We start from the raw sequence: 17,935 nt of genomic DNA on the forward strand, positions 1-17,935 counted from the left end.
GACAGCATAACGTCAGAAATATGTCAAATCTCTATTTAGTCTGTGATCATTGACGTCGTCCTCAGAATAATAACGTACAGGCTTAGCTGCATTGAAAAGCTGAAAAAGATCTTTCTGCAATGAAATAAAGCTCTTATTCGCTCAGTAAGTTTTTGACGTTTAGCCGAAGGTTTTTCCCTTCCCCTCTCCATTCCGGCTTCCTCCCTCTCCTCCCCTGCCCCTATTCTAATTAATTTTCATTTCATTAAATTAAAATTCCTTCTTTTTATTTAAAACTTTCTTTAGAAGTTTACAGTATTTAATTTATTATTTTACAGCCTACCCACTTTGTATTTCGTTAATGAGTTCGTCCTTCACTTGCTACCTACATTGTCTAGCATAAAATTGTTACAATTTACAACAGTTTATTTAAAAGGTGCTTCAAAAGTGGAGATGGAGGACTTTGAAATATTTATAAACTTTGACTGCCCTTCTAAAGCGTACTATCCCGGCCAAATAGTGTCCGGTTATATTGAATTTAAACTGCATCAAACACAAACTTTTACAGGTTAGTAACTTTCTTTTAACCTAGGTTTCAACTTTTTTAAATATTTAAAAACCACTTAAAAAGGTTTGTCTTCATAATTTTACTCAAGTTCAGAAGGTTATTATGTGCCTATCCTGAAACTGATATCCAAATACATTCCTTTTTTAAAACCTATTGACTCTTGTTTTTTCAGTAATCCTGGTGCAGTTCCTCGGGGAAGCGGAGGTGAATTGGGAGGAGAAGTATGACACATGCTCCGACAGAGAGGAATACTTCGACTACACATACCCAGTGCTTGGCGGGAATGGCAGTAAGTAACATAATATGTTTTATCTCTGAAATTAAGGTGATTACCTTGCAGGCAAGATCCTGGTGATTTCTGAGTGAAAAACTAAGCATAGTAAAATGAAGTACATGTTGTTTTGTTTGTTGTGGCTTTAAATACAGGCCACTGTATATGGCTGATGATGATGATAGCTGCTGCAACTTGGTTTGAATCCATGTACACACTGTTGGTTATTATTTATTATAATTATAATGAGCAATAAAATCAATGATCTTACTAGGAAAAATATTATTATTTAATAATTTATAAAAATACTTCCAACTCATTCCAGCCCCAGTGACCCTATCCCCCGGCACACACAAGTACCAGTTCCAGTACCAGGTGCCGTTCACAGCCCCTTCCTCCTTCGAGGGCAGCCTCGGCAAGGTCTGGTACCGCGTGCTGGCCGGTTCCGAGCAGCCCGGCTGCGCCGTGGAGTGGTTCGAGGAGGACTTCTATGTGGTTGCCCCGGTGGATCTGAATGCTGATCCTGCTATTAAGGTGAAAAGAGAAGTATTCTATGTTTTATGATGGTATTTTTGGGATTTCTCACTTGAGTTAATATATCAAAGCATTAAACGATGTACTTACTGCATACATATTATGTTTAAAGATCAGCCAAGCCACATATCTGCAAGTAACAGTGTTCAATTAGAATCTGAAACAATTCATCCACACTCAATTGACCCATTAACTGTAAGCCCACAGAATTTTTCGCCTACAAAGTACGTAGGGCGAAATTCATTCCTTGGTGTCAAATTACAGGATAAAATGTTACCATCACTTTTTCAAAATCACCAAAAGTTAACTGGTAGAGAATGCTACTAGCATTAAGTTCTAATGTACTTTGTGCAATAAAGAATTTAATAAAAATACATCTCCTAACCTAATCCATGTAATAAATACTCAATGAAACACCACACCTATTCCAGCAACCCATGTCGTTCGACTTCGAGCAAGTCTACTCCTGCTGCCTGTGTCAATCGGACCCAGTCTGCGTGCGGGTGTCGCTGCCCGCGTGCGGGTACTGTCCGGGGCAGGTCGTGCCCGTGCAGGTACAAGTGGAGAACAATAGTGGGGTGGAGGTGAAGAAGATAAGATTTGAGATTGTGCAGGTATGTGGATATGGGGAGGTTATATTAATATGTTATGGGGGGGACGGTGAAAATTATTTGTATATTGACAGAGGGACATTGTATTGTCATCATCATCAGTTTGTAAGAATATACTTTTGTACATATAGACTTCTTTTAAGAAACGCTACAACACTCTTCCTACTTTGTCTTGATAAATTCGTCAGGCAAAAGGTTCCAAGGACATTCTAGGCTACGCTTACGAGTAGTATCCACTCGAGAATCCGTCTGCGTCATCTATGATCGGCATAATATTGCCGGCCAACTGCCACTTCAGATTGCAAATTTTAAGAGCTATGGTTTCTTTATATTAAACATACTTGCGAACCAGTCGAACCATTTCAGAGCTACACGTACATGTAATCACAGACAAATTAAATTCTAAAATAAACAATTAAATCTGTAACTTTTTGTGATAAGACCGCCTTTTGTACCCTAATTAAGTTTGGTTACAACTTGTATATTTTATTACTCTTTGTTGGTGTACAAACTTTACCTACTTTTTTAATTCCAGAAAGAAAGCTACTCCGTACAAAACGGGGCCTCGCAATGCACGGAACCAGAGCGCCCCCTAGCTCTAGGCGCGGGGGCGGCAACCCTGGGCCCGGTGCTCGCGGGGGCGCACAGAGAGAAGGTCGTGGAGCTGACCGTGCCCCCCATGATCGTGCCCAACTTGAGCAATTGTAGGCTTATCGATGTCAAGTATTATTTTAAGGTGAGTTAGATTTTATTGTGTTTTTGAGTGAAAGAGCTTAATTTTTTAAATGCCCCCCCCACTAAAGGTGACTTGCATCAAATATTTAATTGTAATTAAATCTATTGCTGGCTTGCTCTGACACTATACTGTCAAAGCGAGCCAGCGATAGATTTATTTACCATTAAATATTTTTTGGTGCAAGTCACCCTATATGAATATCAAACTGCCAATATGTCACGTCCACGCAAAATTTGGGAAATGGAGGTTTTTGTTTTCTCTATTATTTAATGGTCATAGAACTTGCCCCGTGATTTAATCAGTTGACTTGTGACCTTAAGAATGTATTTTAATAGACAAATCCATTATAACACTCAAAGAAAGGCGTAAAAGTTAATAAACAGTTTGGACTTAAAGCAGTTTGATATGCCCATACAAGACTTACGCTGTTTTGATATGAGTCATAAGGACTTATAGTTGTTTGAAAAATACTAATATCATGGGCCGGACTCAGTAAGACTAATATAGTCTATATTCTATTATACAATGAAGTTAATCAACCAAAATTTATGGGTAGAAAAGAACCTATACCTACCGTATTATATTCTACCCGATACGACCCATAGTCCAGTCAAGGAATGAGGTGTAGAGTGCGTGAGCAGGTAACTCAGCGATTCCTTCAACTTGTTCAGGGGGCTTAGGTTGTTAACATACCAAAAGTCCTGACTCCTAGGTGATGAGCGGGGAGGAGGAGGGGGGGGATAAAGATACGATTTTTTGGTTTTTTGCTTATATCTCAAAAACGGTGCATCGGAGACAAATATTATAAACTACTAAAATGGAGGTCATAAAATTATCTAAAACTTTTATATCATATGTTTTTTTCTAATTACTAACCGTTTTCGAGCTATTACCCTCGGAAAAAATTGAAATTTACAAGAAAAAGTATTCATGTCAAAAAATTCATAAACAAAAAAAATGAAGAGGAAAGAAGTTGTAGATTTTTTTATTCCCTTTTATAATATATTACATATGCTGGTCAATGTCCAACCCGCCTAAAGTTAGAGCTATTTTAAACTTGCATTTTGGTAAAGTCACTGACATAGCTCACCGTATTAGTAAGGTTAAGTGTGAGTAAAATAGCTGTACCTTTAGGTGGGTTGGACATTAACCAGCACGGCTAGTATGGCCATAATAAGACAACATGTGAAGTGACTGTTTAAATTGAGTCACTTTTTGATATCAGTCTTAAATATTAGCATAGGGTGTACACGGGACTCATTTTATTTGTGTGATTGGATATAAGCCACAGTGACACTGAAACTTTTCTGCTCTGTGGAAATATGTATTTCATTCGTTCTTTTTTTTTGAAAATCCCTCATTTGTGGCTCTTGTTTGTATTGTCTATGGTTTTTTGACAATTTAAATGTCACCAAACGTCAAATTTGAAGAAAATTTTCGCTGTTTAGTGCGTTCGAGTGAAATATTTTGGTAATATTACCATTGCATTTTTGCATTGCGCTACCCCATGGACTCATATTGGCTCATTAACTACTTTCTTAAGTTTCTTGGACATCGTCACATGAAATAATATACGATCGAGCTTGCTCCCGACCAAGCACGATCAGATTCCTTGGGAGTTCTTCGGCAGACGATTTCTATGCACCGCTCCATGAGACGAAGAACAAAACAGCATGCCACCTGACTGATGACCCACCCACCGTTTACCCGGCCCCAGGAGCTAGAAGGCCTTGAGACAAAAGCTCGGGCAGGATCCTGACGGACGCAACAGAATATCATCTACGATGCTTGTCCCACGGCCTGACTGAATAATATTTATATAATCAATGGAAGGAAAAAACAGTAGGTAAGTGCCAGTACCAGTCACATGTTATTATAATTGGGCACATGCACACAAAACAACTCAAAAAACTTTTTTCACTTGGCAGTAGGTACTTGGTCAACTAGGCCATTCATTGGAAGCAAAACCCATACCCCAGCAGTGAGGACGTGATGGGCTATGATGATGAAGATGACAATAGGAGTCATAATCTTAGTTCATAAGTATAACTAAAATCTAATGAAACATTTTTGTTTGTTACAGAACATTGAAATTGGCTCGTAGGCAAGACGGAAGATGGTCAAAACCGGTCAGAAAATTATGGCCTAGACACGGTTGGAGAGCTCTTGTTGGCAGAAACCACCTGAAGATGGTCATTTGACATCAGCAACCTGGTGATACAATGAACCGGAGCGGCACCGAACTGAAAAAGTTGAAAAACTTGGCATACATACTATGAGACCTATTTGATGACTGATCTAAGCCAAGTTCAGACTGATTATTGTGATAGTTGATAACTAAGAATACCTAATATGCTTTTATGGTGTGTGAAATAGTATACTTTTTATAATTTATTAATTAAAAGTTTAATAAATGTTTTACTTACCTAAAGAAAATATTATATTTTTATAACCATTTAATTTAGTTGTACATGCTAGCATATCCACTTATTTTTTTATAGTTAGTGTGTTGTTGATAAATAATAAAGCTTGACTAGGGTTTGTCGCTGTGGAGAAAGGATTAGCATCAGTCGCTGACTGCCCGGTGTGCCGGACTTATTAAATGTACAGTTTATATTATGATTTACATTTCTTGAACTCCACATTTAACATTCAAACTATTCAATTAGCCACTTCATTTTAGTTAGTGTGTGAAAGGACAATCAGTCATCATAGCGTTAGTCGCTGACTGCCCGGTGTGCCGGACCTATTCAATGTATATGATTTACATTTCGTGAACTCCACATTTAGCATTCAAACTATTCAATTAGCCACTTCATTACCTACATACTTTGGCTTGAATAGGCAAACTTAAAGTATATGGGAGACAACTGAAAATCAGTGGTTTGTTCCTAAGGGCAAACATATGCACTGAGTTGCTTCCAAACAAACTAATGTCTATCTATCTAACTTCTTAGCACATGTGAGCGACAGGACCCGTCTGAGCTAACACCGCTACATATAAGTAATATACTTAATGTATAATTTTAGTCAAATAAAAAAGAGGATGTGTGTTTTGACAAATGTTGTTTTTAAAGCATTTTCAACGGGTTATTAGAGTCCCGGATCATCCTCCCTATAAGTATTATAGTAATTTTCCTATCCTGCATCTCTTCTTGTAGAGCAAGGATGAAATTAACAAAAACTAAACAAATAATTATTTGTGTCACATGTTATCACCACCTTCGAACTTGAGTGATATAATGCTACCTAAACAAATGTCAAACTGAGACATGTGTGGATAAATTGGTACACCCATGTTAGGAAATAAGACAAATCTTCCAATCTCGCTGTCAAAATTGTAACTCACATCTTGTGGTGATTATTTCGTGTTGGCCATGTTAGCGTTTGTGAGGACAGCTGGTATCACACAATTTGTTGCAACTAGCTGTCATTTATATCTTGTCACCGCCATACTGTGCTACGCGTGCAGCATATGTATATATATTCTAAAAGGGAATTTAAAAATCTACAACTTCTTTTCTATACATTTTTTTCATTTATTAATAGGTTTAGACAATATGATGCAATGTTTATGAATGTTTTGACATGAATACATTTTTCTTGTAAATTTCAACTTTTTCCGAGGGTAATAGCTCGAAAACGGTTAGGAATTAGAAAAAACATATGATATAAAAGTTTTAGATAATTTTAAGAACTTTAATTCATTAGTTGAAAATATTTCTCTCCGATGCACCGTTTTCGAGATATAAGCTAAAAACCAAAAATTCGTACCTTTATCTCCCCCCTCCTCCCCCCCCCGCTCATCACCTAGGAGTCAGGACTTTTGGTATGTTAACAACCTAAGCCCCCTGAACAAGTTTCTGAAGGAATCGCTTAGTTACCTGCTCACGCACTCTACACCTAATTTTAAGTCACTTATTGACTGGACTACCTGTGTTTACAACGAAAATGCTTTGTGATTGACACGTGGGTTGGAAAAAAGGGGTTTTAAACTTACTTAGCCATAGTTTTCTGTCGTTTTTTTGCTACACTCTTCAATCTGTTCCTTTTCCGAGCTTTATCAGGGTCCACATTCACAATTTCCGCAACATTTTCATTCATATTCGTTATAAAACACTGGGAGCACACACCACAGCCTCGAAATTCTCACCAAGACTGACGCCATGTTGAAAAAATTACGCTCTGTGATTGGACGGAATGGACTTGTGAAAATTTGTAATGCGAAACGGTTAGACTTAAAAGGATTTGAAAAAAACTTACTTTTTTAACGGCTTTTTTCTCATGGATGCCTTGCACTTATTGGAACTTGAAGGGCATAGGCAACCTGACATTTTAACGGAGAACACGACCAAATCAAAAAGTCAATTTTTCGGGTAGGTGGACATATGGCAGTTTGATATTCATCCACTCATATATCAATACCACTTTCCTAATCTAACGACCCGCTGTAGGAAAATAAAGAAGGATCTGAAAAAGGCTATTTATTTTAATAAAACATTTTAATTATAGGTACAGCTAATAAGCGCCCACTACGCACTTTGAACGATTTTGTAACCAACACTTTAAATTTCCAGATCACCCTCCAAGTGACCGGCTGCAACGACGACGAAGAAGACGAACAAGAGATATTCCTCGGATCCATCCCTCTAGCGGGACTCCAGGGGAACTACACACACCCGCTACAGGAGAAACTGCCTCAGGGGTCCATCCCGCCGCCCCCCGCCATGCCGATACCGCCCATAATACAACCCAATATAGCCCAAGTTAACGTACCAGGGAATCTAGCCCAGCCAATGCATTACGGCTCTCAAACTATGTATCCTCCATATCAGAATCAGACGCCTTATCCGAATCAGTCTCCATACAATCCGAGTGCAGGCCAAAATAACCCGTATCCCCAGGCCGCATCGCCGCAAATTAATTGGCAGTGGAACGGGAATTCAGCGCCTCAAGTTGGGTTTGTGGTAAGTGGTTTAAAATAAGTATTTCGTTTATTAATTGAAACTTAGATTTCCGGGCTAGCTTTCCACCGCCGTTAAGGGGGTTTCGGGGATGCGGTGGTGAAAGTTTCTTTTTAAACTGGTTCAATAGTTTTTGAGTTCATTTATTACAAAAATACACAATAAGAAATCTTTTTCGATGAAGTACTGTCTTCATTGTTTTAATACTTTCTGCTGATTAAGACTTAAACATTTCATTCGTTCTTTTCCAGACTGGATCTACGTCTCCAAGCGCCCCTCCTGAATGAAACTGCTGATAATCCATGTCATCACTCATCACACTTGTCTCTCCACATTGTAGTGCCATCTATTACTGGTAAGGTTATACACGGTGCCTTAAATACTTAGTGCCATCTCTTTACAAACTCAGGTATTTTTGAACCTGTGTGATGGCTTTATGCTTTTAATAATATTGATGCCTTAATTAGTGATAAGAGAAAACATTGTATTATAAAGGTAGATGCACAAAAAATCGATTTAAGCATTTTAATATAATGGAGATGAATCTATGTATCAATTAAAATTGTATTGGATTTTATCCACTGACAATATTATTTCAAGAAATTAACTCGTATACTTAAAGAACAATTTTTTTGCAACAATTTTTTATATTTTATTCAAACGTAAGGACAAGCACTCTTTTTATGATTTTTGTATTTAATAAGAATATATTTTATGCTTTATTATTGATTGTTATAAATAAATTTAGATATATTTACTGTAAAAGCATGCTTTTATTTAAAACCTTATCCATGAGAAAAACAAACGCCATTATTCATGAGTAAATTGTATATTTCAATGTTCACTTAATAAAATCGTATATAAAATATAATTATAACAAGTAATAGTCATCAATCATAAAAAGCATAAGTAATAAAATATCATACTGACTAAAGTCATTGTTATTTACTTACAATTTGGATATAAAATCCATATAAGTAACAATTTTATAGCACTTTTGGTCTTAAATTATAATAATCACAGCATTTCGGTAATTTTGTGTTTGAGACAAACATAATGGGACCTAAATGAGATATGAAACCATTTTACAATAAGTACAAATAACGATAAAACTTAAAATCATAATAACCGCTGCACAATAAAGGTGTAATTAATTAGGTATAATGATCTCAAGTAAAAAAAATAATAGAACAGTTGCAAATACATCGTCCAGATGTAGATAAAGAAAAAAATAGGTAACCAGTAACATTATGTAAAGATGTAAAAGTAATCTGTTAACAGCGTATACAATAGAGTAATTTCATTCCTTACAGTATAGTTAAAGTAGTGGCAGAAGTTTATCAAAGTGTAGGGCACTTAATTGTTCGAGTATTTTATACTCTTACGCTATCTTAATATTCCATAGGTTCTTAATATACCTAAATAGTAATTACTGTAAATGCGTTACTAAAAATATAAAAATATATGACTAAGTACAGTATATTGTATATTTAAAATACAGCGTTTTATTGAGGTATTATGAAACTTTTATATTGTAGAGATAAAATAAGCACTCTTTTCACAGTGTTCCTGTAAAACTGGACATCAAAGTTACACCTATTTTAAAATTGGCGTAGTTGTAAATATTATTATGCTGTAAAGGCTTATTACATAAGGCACTAATTATATATGACTACTTGATGTCACACAAATTAAAAGGAAGCGGGTCTCTATAACCACTTTTTTTAATATAATAATTATTTTATAACTAAACACATGCATACCTACACAAGCAACGCCTAAAATATTAATTAAATGCTAGAGAGAGCAGCAGGAACTACGCATTATGGCCATTGATGGCTTATTATGATGCATTTCAGCGTATACGAGTAAGCTTGAGATTTTATTATAATTACATAATTTGTAAATTCATAAAAATGTTTACCAATTGACTTGCAAATATTAAAATAGTTCATATTGACTATAGCAAATACTATAATTATTTAATTTCGTAAAAAATATCTCAGTTATAATTAAGCATCGTATCCATTCCTGGATAGTTTTGAAATACTCCCGTAGTAAAAGTATTCTTACTTTATGTGATGTTAGTAGTTGAGATCGTTCGGAGATTATTTCTTGTCCATAAACTCCGGGTTGTACGGGGTCGGCGCAGTCGGGGTTTCTGGCACAGTGGGGTTAGTAGCTGAAAAATAAGATAAAGATTCTTAATTCGGTATCTAGCACCACACATAATATAGGTTTATTTCAAAACATTAGCTGTTACCACAAGACTTTAAATATTGTTTAACAAGTGTTTAAAACGAAATTTGTCAGATTTAATAGGTGTTTGACCCAGCTAAATATCTGTTAAATACTGTCTAAGTTTTTGAGAAAGAGTTTTTTTAGACTGCAACATTATGACTTGGAAGAGTGTAAATGTTGTAAACTTACTATTGTCGTTTGGTATTGCCGGCGCGGAGGCTGAAGCGTAAGGGTTGACCTGAGGCGGCTGAAAAATAGAAAAAAAACCTCATAAAATCGAGTGTGACTTTGTGCCTACAACCTTAGTTATAAATGCGTAAGGTTTAGTGCCCTTTTCTTTCAAACGGAGTCTCAGACTTAAGTATGTGTTTTTTTGTGAGGAGATACCTACATACTACAGCAACATAAAACAGTTAGAAAGTAAGATTACTTAATATTTTCTGTTCTAAGATTATTTAATTTAGATTCTAAAATGGTTTAATTTAGAACTTTTCCATCTGAAATACAGGAAAAACTCTGTTATTTCCTAGTTCAGATCAGCATTTTAAACTACCTTTAGCATTAAGAGTTGACCTATTATTGTAAATCACATTTAGCATTAAGTATTTTCTGAATAAATATTCTATATATTCTATTCTATTCTATTCTATACGTATGTATGTAAGTATGAACTGGGCAATAGCATAGAATAACAAGTACTAGTACTCGTTATTCTATGGCAATAGTAATCATAGGTAGGTGATAGATAATTAGTCACTTACGTTGTCACAAGGTATCAACGGCGCAGACTCTTCGGATCTAAAGCCCATAATTGGTGACTTCTTAACATCAGCGGGTTCTGGCATCTGCAGGTGACCTCCGGGGTACGGCGGTGGGTAGGGTGAGGGCGCCCCGGGGTACGGGCCGTTTCCAGGCGGGTACGGTCCGTTTCCGCCCGGGTATGGCCCGTTTCCGGCCGGGTACGGTCCGTTTCCGCCCGGGTATGGTGCGTTTCCGCCCGGGTATGGCGCGTTTCCACCCGGGTATGGCACGTTTACAGCCGGTTGCGGCATATTTGCAGGGTATGGCCCGTTTCCGGCCGGGTAGGGCACATTTCCAGGTGGGTATGGAACGCTTCCAGGAGGATATGGCATGTTGCCCGCTGGATAAGGACTGTTTCCAGCTGGGTACGGGGTGTTTCCGGCTGGGTATGGGTTGTCTCCGACTGGGTATGGCACGTTTCCGCCAGGGTAAGGGGAGAGGCCAAGTGTTTGGCCGGGGAAGGCGTTTTGGGGCATGTTCTGTTCAGGAACTTCGGGAGAGTCTCTCAGTAGGGAAGTGGTTCCCAGGGTCACTGAAGCTTCTTCTTCGGAAGACGAGTGGCAGCCTGATGGGTTTACTTTCACCTGCCAAAAGATTTACGATTTGAATTAGTTCAGCAGTTTATTGAGTCTTTAGATCCCTATGCAGTGTAGGTATAGGTAGGGAGAAGTTCGAAGAGTATGCAGTAAAGTTGTAAATTATAAATTTGTCTGCTTTGGAGTGCATAGAAAGTTAGATATAAGGGTTCTTTAAAGTTTTGTAACGACCCCTATTTACAACCTTATCTTACCTCAAAAACATAATCCACATCTATAACACTGCAAGCTTTGACATTATTAATATCCATGAGCGGCACCTCCAGAGTGACCAGCCAGCTCTTGGTGCTGTCTCCGGGGCACGGGCCTTTGGCCGCCTCAGCTATGGTCTCTTCTTCGTGCTTAGTGTCCGGGTGGTCTGTCGCGGTGAATGTGGTTTTCTGTTGGAGGTGGTAAATGTTAGAGATTAAAAAGTGTGTTACTTTTTTATGCGGAGACTACTGAACTGATTGGGATGTTTCGTGTGTCGGAAGTTGATCGGATAGATCGGGATGCCGCCGAGAATTTAAAAGTATGTAATACAAGCGAAAAGCAACTTCTATTTTATAAAAATACCTAGTTACTTTTAAAATACATAAAGTTTTTAAAAAGTCCGGTTGTTGTTTGGTAGTTACACAACTTATGAATGATTTTCCTAAATAAATCGTCATTTGAAATTATGAAGGGGAACTTATAAATATGGGGCGATTGATGATGATAATAATGCATGAGTGTCTAATAATTTATATTCGATCTACTAAGTGCCAATTTCTCCATTGTTGGTTATCTAACCGACAGGGATCGATTTATAAATTAAACGTCATCTCCATATAAAATTCATGACAGATGTGTCAAAAGTTAACCACTACTCCCTGGTTATGCTCTAACAGAGAATGGAGTAATTGGCACTAGCTATATTAACGACTCACCTTAACAAGTTTAAGCTTGATACTATCAATCTCCACGTCTCCCTTGTTGGTGCATTCCACCTCTATAGGCACCGCGTCTCCGGGCGCGAACCCCGACACTGGCACCTTAACCACTGTGTTGCTGGAGCCGGAGTTCATGCAGAAACAGCAGTACGAGTCCACCATCTCGAAGTTTATGGGCTCCTGGTATATTGGATGAGAAAATTGATTTTAGAAATTTGTCTAGATGAAAACAGAAGTAGAAGTCAACCTACGTCAAATTTGATGGGCTCATGTTACCTACATTGAACAAGAATATTGTATGTAAAAAAATGTTTGGATGTGAATGAGCCGGAGTTCATGCAGAAACAGCACTACGAGTCCACCATCTCGAAGTTTATGGGCTCCTGGTAGATTGGATGAAAATAATGTTTGTATGAGCGTGCTATGTGAATGTTATGATTTTGCTGTTATGTCTGTCTAAGGCAGCGTTCCCACTACACCGGACCGGCAGATCTGCCGCGACGGTAAATCTGCCGGAAGAGCTAGTGGCTGTACAATTTATATGAAGCTATTCACATTATCCCGGGTCCGGCATTTTTGCCGAGCCCGGCATTTCTACCGAACGTTTTGTCACTACGAATTGCCGGTAGAACGACCCTGGATGTAAAATGAAAAGAATGGAAAATCTTTCCCGTAAAATAGGGTGTACCCAATGTTTTCTTTTATTTTGCCTTCTATTAAGATACCACCACAACACAACAATTTCGTCGTCCATTGTGCGCGCAGGTCCAAATTCAACTGAGGACTGTCTGAATTTCTTCCGGGATCCGATGTAATGTGAACACTCTGTCCGGTGTCCGGTTTTCGGCAGATCTGCCGGTCCGGCGTAGTGGGAACGCTGCCTAAGAATCCATATAATGGCCAATAAAATATAATATTGCTCATTTCGTTGTCATTATAATGAAACTGTCTAATTGTGATTCCGGTCACCAGTGGTTTTTTCGTAGTCAGTTTTCACATCGCGTGAACAATAGATTCAATCAATACGTGTTAAGAATGTGGAGTGTTAACTTCTTACGACATTTGAAAGAGTCGCCAACTTTTTGTATGTACCACAAATTCGCAATTACTTAATATTGATAACTCAGTAAAAGAATGCACTTCGCAACTTCCAATGGAAAGTCTCGATTCATCGTCACTACAAAACGTGAATAAGGTTTCAAAATAAACCTACGAATTCATATGAGTGTACATTTTAATAGTGGATTAAAATAACTTACCCGTACATAATTACAGTGGATTAATATTACTTACCCGCAACTGCGGCATAGTATTCAAATCAAGTGGCGCATCCACCTGAAACCGTATCTCCTTCTCCTGGTCGATCTTGAAGGCTCGGTCCACGACCACCTTCACCTCGTACCGGATGTGGCCGTGGGTGCCCTCGTATGAGGACGGGCAGTGCGCGGGGATGTGGCATTGGAACGGGAATGAGTACTTGTCAGGTTGAAGTTCGATCTCTCCTGCAATGTGATTGGTCAGTCAGATTGATACTGAATGCAATATATGATTAGGAGAACATTTGAAATTTATTTGTATGAACATTGCACTTGAGTTTTCTTTTCTTTTATGGTTGTGAGAAGATAATATACTTAAGTGTAAATGTATTAATAAGCAAAAAAACAAGCAGTTGCATTAGTTTATACACTGGTGACAAGGCCAAATTATTGAGGTCAAAGGTTATACTACCAATTAATAGCACTAATTGTATATAGACACAGTTGCTGTTGATTACTCCTGACCATCATTTAGGTACTTGCACTAGAAATTAGGGACTGAACAGTGTGAACATAATAATTATTAATATGATAATTTTAATATCAGGATAGGACTCTCGGAAGTTAAGACAGAGAAGTATAAGTTCATAGGTTAAATAGTATTTATTAAATTAACAGTCATAGTTTTGTTAAATTGACTGTAGGAATGTATTTTTAATGACTATCTATTTTTAAATGTAGGAAGCAAAATGAAATGGTAAAGATAAGCTTCAAGCTACCTTTGTGTTTAATGATCACTTAAAATTACTCAGCAAACTCAATTATCAAGAAGCCACAGTTAAAAACTTTGTGGCCAGTTTATCTTGAACTTAATTTAGTTCTACTTTATTTCCATTTAACAGGAGGATAGAACTGACTTACACTGACCAAATAACATAAGTACCTTCTTGCACATTATTAAAGAATAGATTTTTCATCTTTTGTTATTTTATGTTTTCTAAGTTTTAAAATGACATATTTTACATTGTACTTATTTCTGAATTGCTTATACTACTTTACGCCTTGTCCCTGATCAGATGTTAGTAGAAAGATTGTTAAGAAACCAATGCCACAACAAGCAACCCAAATTTGCTAGATAAAATACAAAGTTATAGAGTTTGCATTCTGTATGTTTAATGATATGAGATAACAGCTACTGAGCACTAGCACTTTGGAATTTGGATAGTTTTCGTAAACCTAGAGTGACCCTCCTGTACCTTTTTCGCCTCCAATCAGATACTGCTTGACTCGGAAGAACTCCTGGTGCCCGGTGTGGCTGACGGTGTAGTGTTCCGTCTTGTCGTTATGTCGGCGAGTGTGGCTCGTCGTCCAGTGTACGTGGGCAAACCCTTTCACTTTCACATATATTCCTGAAATTACATAAATAGTATAATAGGAAGTTAATATTGGAAGATAATAACAGTATTTTATTGTAAAATATTACTATGTATTGATTTATATCTTTCACAGCCTTCAAAAACTCGTTGACCGAGATTTTTTGTGCAAAATTTAAGGTCAAAACCTGTTTTTGAACCTGAAACTTTTACAGAGAGGTATATATGTGTTATACGACCGACTAACCTCGAAAAGTTTTGACCTTGCCCTGAACAAATTCCAACTTCCCGAAAATTGTTTGGCCAGGATTGTAAATACCACTTTCACTATCTAAAAATATTCTACCCTCGTGGAATCCCATATTTATTCTATAAATAAACAACAACTGCAAGCAACAAAAAATAGACCGGGCTCCACCCACCAAAACTCCAAGAATAAAAACAAAACAAAGGATTTTGTAACACAGAACAGAAATTTTGACAGAAACTGACTGTCAAAATAACAAAAGTGTTGCGTAGGTACCAACCTATCTACGCCTCCCCACACTTATCGGTAATGGGTGCCAGACTGTAATGTTTTGGAAATCACCCATTAAAAGACTGCTGACGCATTCGTTAAACTCTCTCAGATTTATCAACATGGTAGCAAATGTGTATGGAGTAGTAAGCATCAGTATCAACTAGCATGCTCTATTCACCATTTTAATATGATTTTCATATTTATTCCCGATGATGTCCTTGATTCGTACCACGGAATAATGACTTTCTCGGATATAGATTAGTATACTACGCAACATAGCCTTTATCTGTCACTGTCATCAGTGTGACATTATCTTATTATCGTCGCTTTTTTTGTCTATGACCAATAGTCGAATGCGGAGCGTGGACTGAGCGTGTTTTGTGTTTTCATTTTAATTTGTTACGCGGATTATAATTTTATTTCACTGTGATCTATTGCTTTCTGACATAAAACTCTTATTATCCCAGTAGTAAAACACTTTAAAATCAAAACCGGTTAATTTTACTGTAGTAAAACTGTCATCTTACTAGTTTTAAACGTGGTTGAGCAAAAAATAATCGCTGATCACGGCGGATATTTTAGTGCGTCCGACCATGTGGCGAGTCGGACATCGTTTTTGGTAAAAGGTTTATTTCTCCTGTGAGTTCTGGAACCTATAACCATGGCGTCAGAGAAGAAGGACATAGAAATGAGTCCGATGAAAGGGGACGCTTCGACGAGTAAGATTGCGACGCCGGACAATCTCGCGGTGCCGGCTAAGGACGACGAAGAAGACGTTATTATCGGGAGGTTCAGGAAGATCAGCTCAGCCAAGTCTATGGCCGCTACTAACGGCAATATCCAGTACCCTGTAGACATCCCCGCGGCCAGAGATGCCGACGTAGAGCAAGGATTACAGTTTAAAAGCAACAATTCTAACTCCAGTGAGAAGGAGAAATTGATAGCCGAAGTGACGAACGGCGCCGTGCCGGTCAAGACTGCGAAGGGACCAGTTACTAAGAGTAGTTTCCGGGATGTAGAGAAGCCGTCCAGGTTCAGGGATCAACCCTCAGCCACTAGGTTCCAGGTGAGAGTAACAAATTATTATTTTCATATATTCATATTAAACCAATATAAAAAAATGTTACAGAAGATGAATAATTCTGAATTAATTGGTACAATTATTCTTATTATCCTTTTAATTGTATGGGTACTGAAAAATCTATTCAAATTTAAATCTGTATACATATTCAATTAGAATCTTATAAGTTTCACAAAAGTTATGAGGATAACTCCACAATTTGGTAAATAAAGAGTCTCTAGTTACTGCCTATATTTAAAAAATATGATATCCTCTTTTAGACTTTTTCATAAATGAAATAAGAATTTTAATAAGCACCTGTAATAATACCCAGATGATCCACATTCTATGCCATTATGATAACATGGCCGACCTCTGCTCTAGTTAAACTGAATATTTCCATTATGGGATAATTATACACAGATAAGGCAAGATAATATTATGCATTCAGTATCATGGGTACTTTTATGTAATGAAACTATCTAATCAGTATTTTGGCCTTGGTGTATTTTGCACTAGCTTTTCCCATAAGCACAGTTTGAAGTAGAATTACTGAAAGAACAATGAATATTTTATTTCCTGGATGTAGTAAAATGATGACTCTTCTTTCCTTCTTGGAGAAGTCTTAAAAAAAAAAAGAGGTCTCGGTTAAAAACTTATAACTAGTTACAGTAAATTATCCATAACAACCTTGACAATACTATAAGCTCATAAATAACATGTAGAGCTCTTCAAAATACATTTCACTTTTGTGTTTGCCCAAATAACTTTCTCTACAATCTAAAATTGCGATTGCTAATGAATGACCTATTGCAAATATGCTATATATATTTATAATTATAGTCATTCAGCAATTAAATCATTGCCATCTAACAGCCAGCAGCATTCTAAAACTGTAAAAAATCCACATTACGAATCCAGTTACCCAAAGACTCCCATAGAGCGGTCTGAGCGGTCTAGGCTATAGGCGGCTTCTTGGGTCGGCCAATAAACGTAATAGCAGTAAATTGGATAAGTGCAGGCCGGTGCCCACTTCCGATAGCCTCGCCTCAGACTCCAGGTGCCCTCCTTGAGGTCTCTGCTTCGTGAGCGCGTGTCTCGAGCTATAGGTACAGAGCAATGGGTACTTCCGTTTGTTACGACCTACTAGGTCTGAAGTTTTTATTGATTTACGGCTGTGCCTAAAGTTGTCAGGATTCGCGAGAATGGGAGAATTTGCTGTCTAAATGTTTATTTAAATGACTTGAGTTGATTTGCAAAGCTAAACTAGTAACCGCCTAATATAAGTCGGGACGGGGATCATATTATGCCGAAGAACGAAAGGCCGGTGGGGTAACCGAATTCTAGAGTGGAAATAACGGGCAACAGGCAAGTGGGACCCCTTCCGGCTTGCTTGATGGACGACCTTAAACAGCTGGTAGCTGGATGGACAGAGTGTTGTGGTGAGCCTTCAGAGAGACGATGTCCAGCAGTGGACAATTACGGGCTGATTATTATGTATAATACATACAATA

General features: G+C 37.6%; 3 protein-coding genes and 1 long non-coding RNA gene across 4 annotated transcripts in view; 3 read left to right on the forward strand and 1 right to left on the reverse strand.

Annotated features, from left to right (window-relative positions):
- The first annotated feature begins 245 nt into the window (after window positions 1-245).
- On the forward strand, window positions 246-8,355 carry LOC105385616 (arrestin domain-containing protein 1). The gene is made up of 7 exons (XM_048628685.1): window positions 246-547; window positions 720-836; window positions 1,144-1,352; window positions 1,784-1,984; window positions 2,499-2,699; window positions 7,277-7,666; window positions 7,915-8,355. The coding sequence occupies exons 1-7, from the start codon at window positions 433-435 to the stop codon at window positions 7,948-7,950; spliced, it is 1,269 nt and encodes a 422-aa protein (XP_048484642.1). The 5' UTR covers window positions 246-432; the 3' UTR covers window positions 7,951-8,355.
- LOC125490177 lies at window positions 4,352-5,130 on the forward strand. The gene is made up of 2 exons (XR_007267530.1): window positions 4,352-4,545; window positions 4,783-5,130. It is a non-coding gene; the product is annotated as an uncharacterized LOC125490177 (long non-coding RNA).
- Window positions 8,356-9,432: 1,077 nt separating the features above from the next.
- LOC105388619 (arrestin domain-containing protein 17) lies at window positions 9,433-15,297 on the reverse strand. The gene is made up of 8 exons (XM_038115897.2): window positions 15,089-15,297; window positions 14,725-14,877; window positions 13,506-13,714; window positions 12,210-12,392; window positions 11,496-11,681; window positions 10,666-11,289; window positions 10,094-10,151; window positions 9,433-9,845 (listed from the first exon to the last, which is right to left on the reverse strand). The coding sequence occupies exons 1-8, from the start codon at window positions 15,201-15,203 to the stop codon at window positions 9,772-9,774; spliced, it is 1,602 nt and encodes a 533-aa protein (XP_037971825.2). The 5' UTR covers window positions 15,204-15,297; the 3' UTR covers window positions 9,433-9,771.
- Window positions 15,298-15,688: 391 nt separating this feature from the next.
- The window catches only part of LOC105385618 (bumetanide-sensitive sodium-(potassium)-chloride cotransporter), a 48,677-nt gene continuing 46,430 nt past the window's right edge, over window positions 15,689-17,935 (forward strand). Inside the window, exon 1 of the mRNA XM_048628485.1 lies at window positions 15,689-16,427. Coding sequence (XP_048484442.1) covers window positions 16,023-16,427 — 405 coding nt within the window. The 5' untranslated portion in view covers window positions 15,689-16,022. The remainder of the gene's footprint in view (window positions 16,428-17,935) is intronic.

This window comes from Plutella xylostella, chromosome 21 (assembly GCF_932276165.1).
Source record: "Plutella xylostella chromosome 21, ilPluXylo3.1, whole genome shotgun sequence".
NCBI lineage: Eukaryota > Metazoa > Arthropoda > Insecta > Lepidoptera > Plutellidae > Plutella > Plutella xylostella.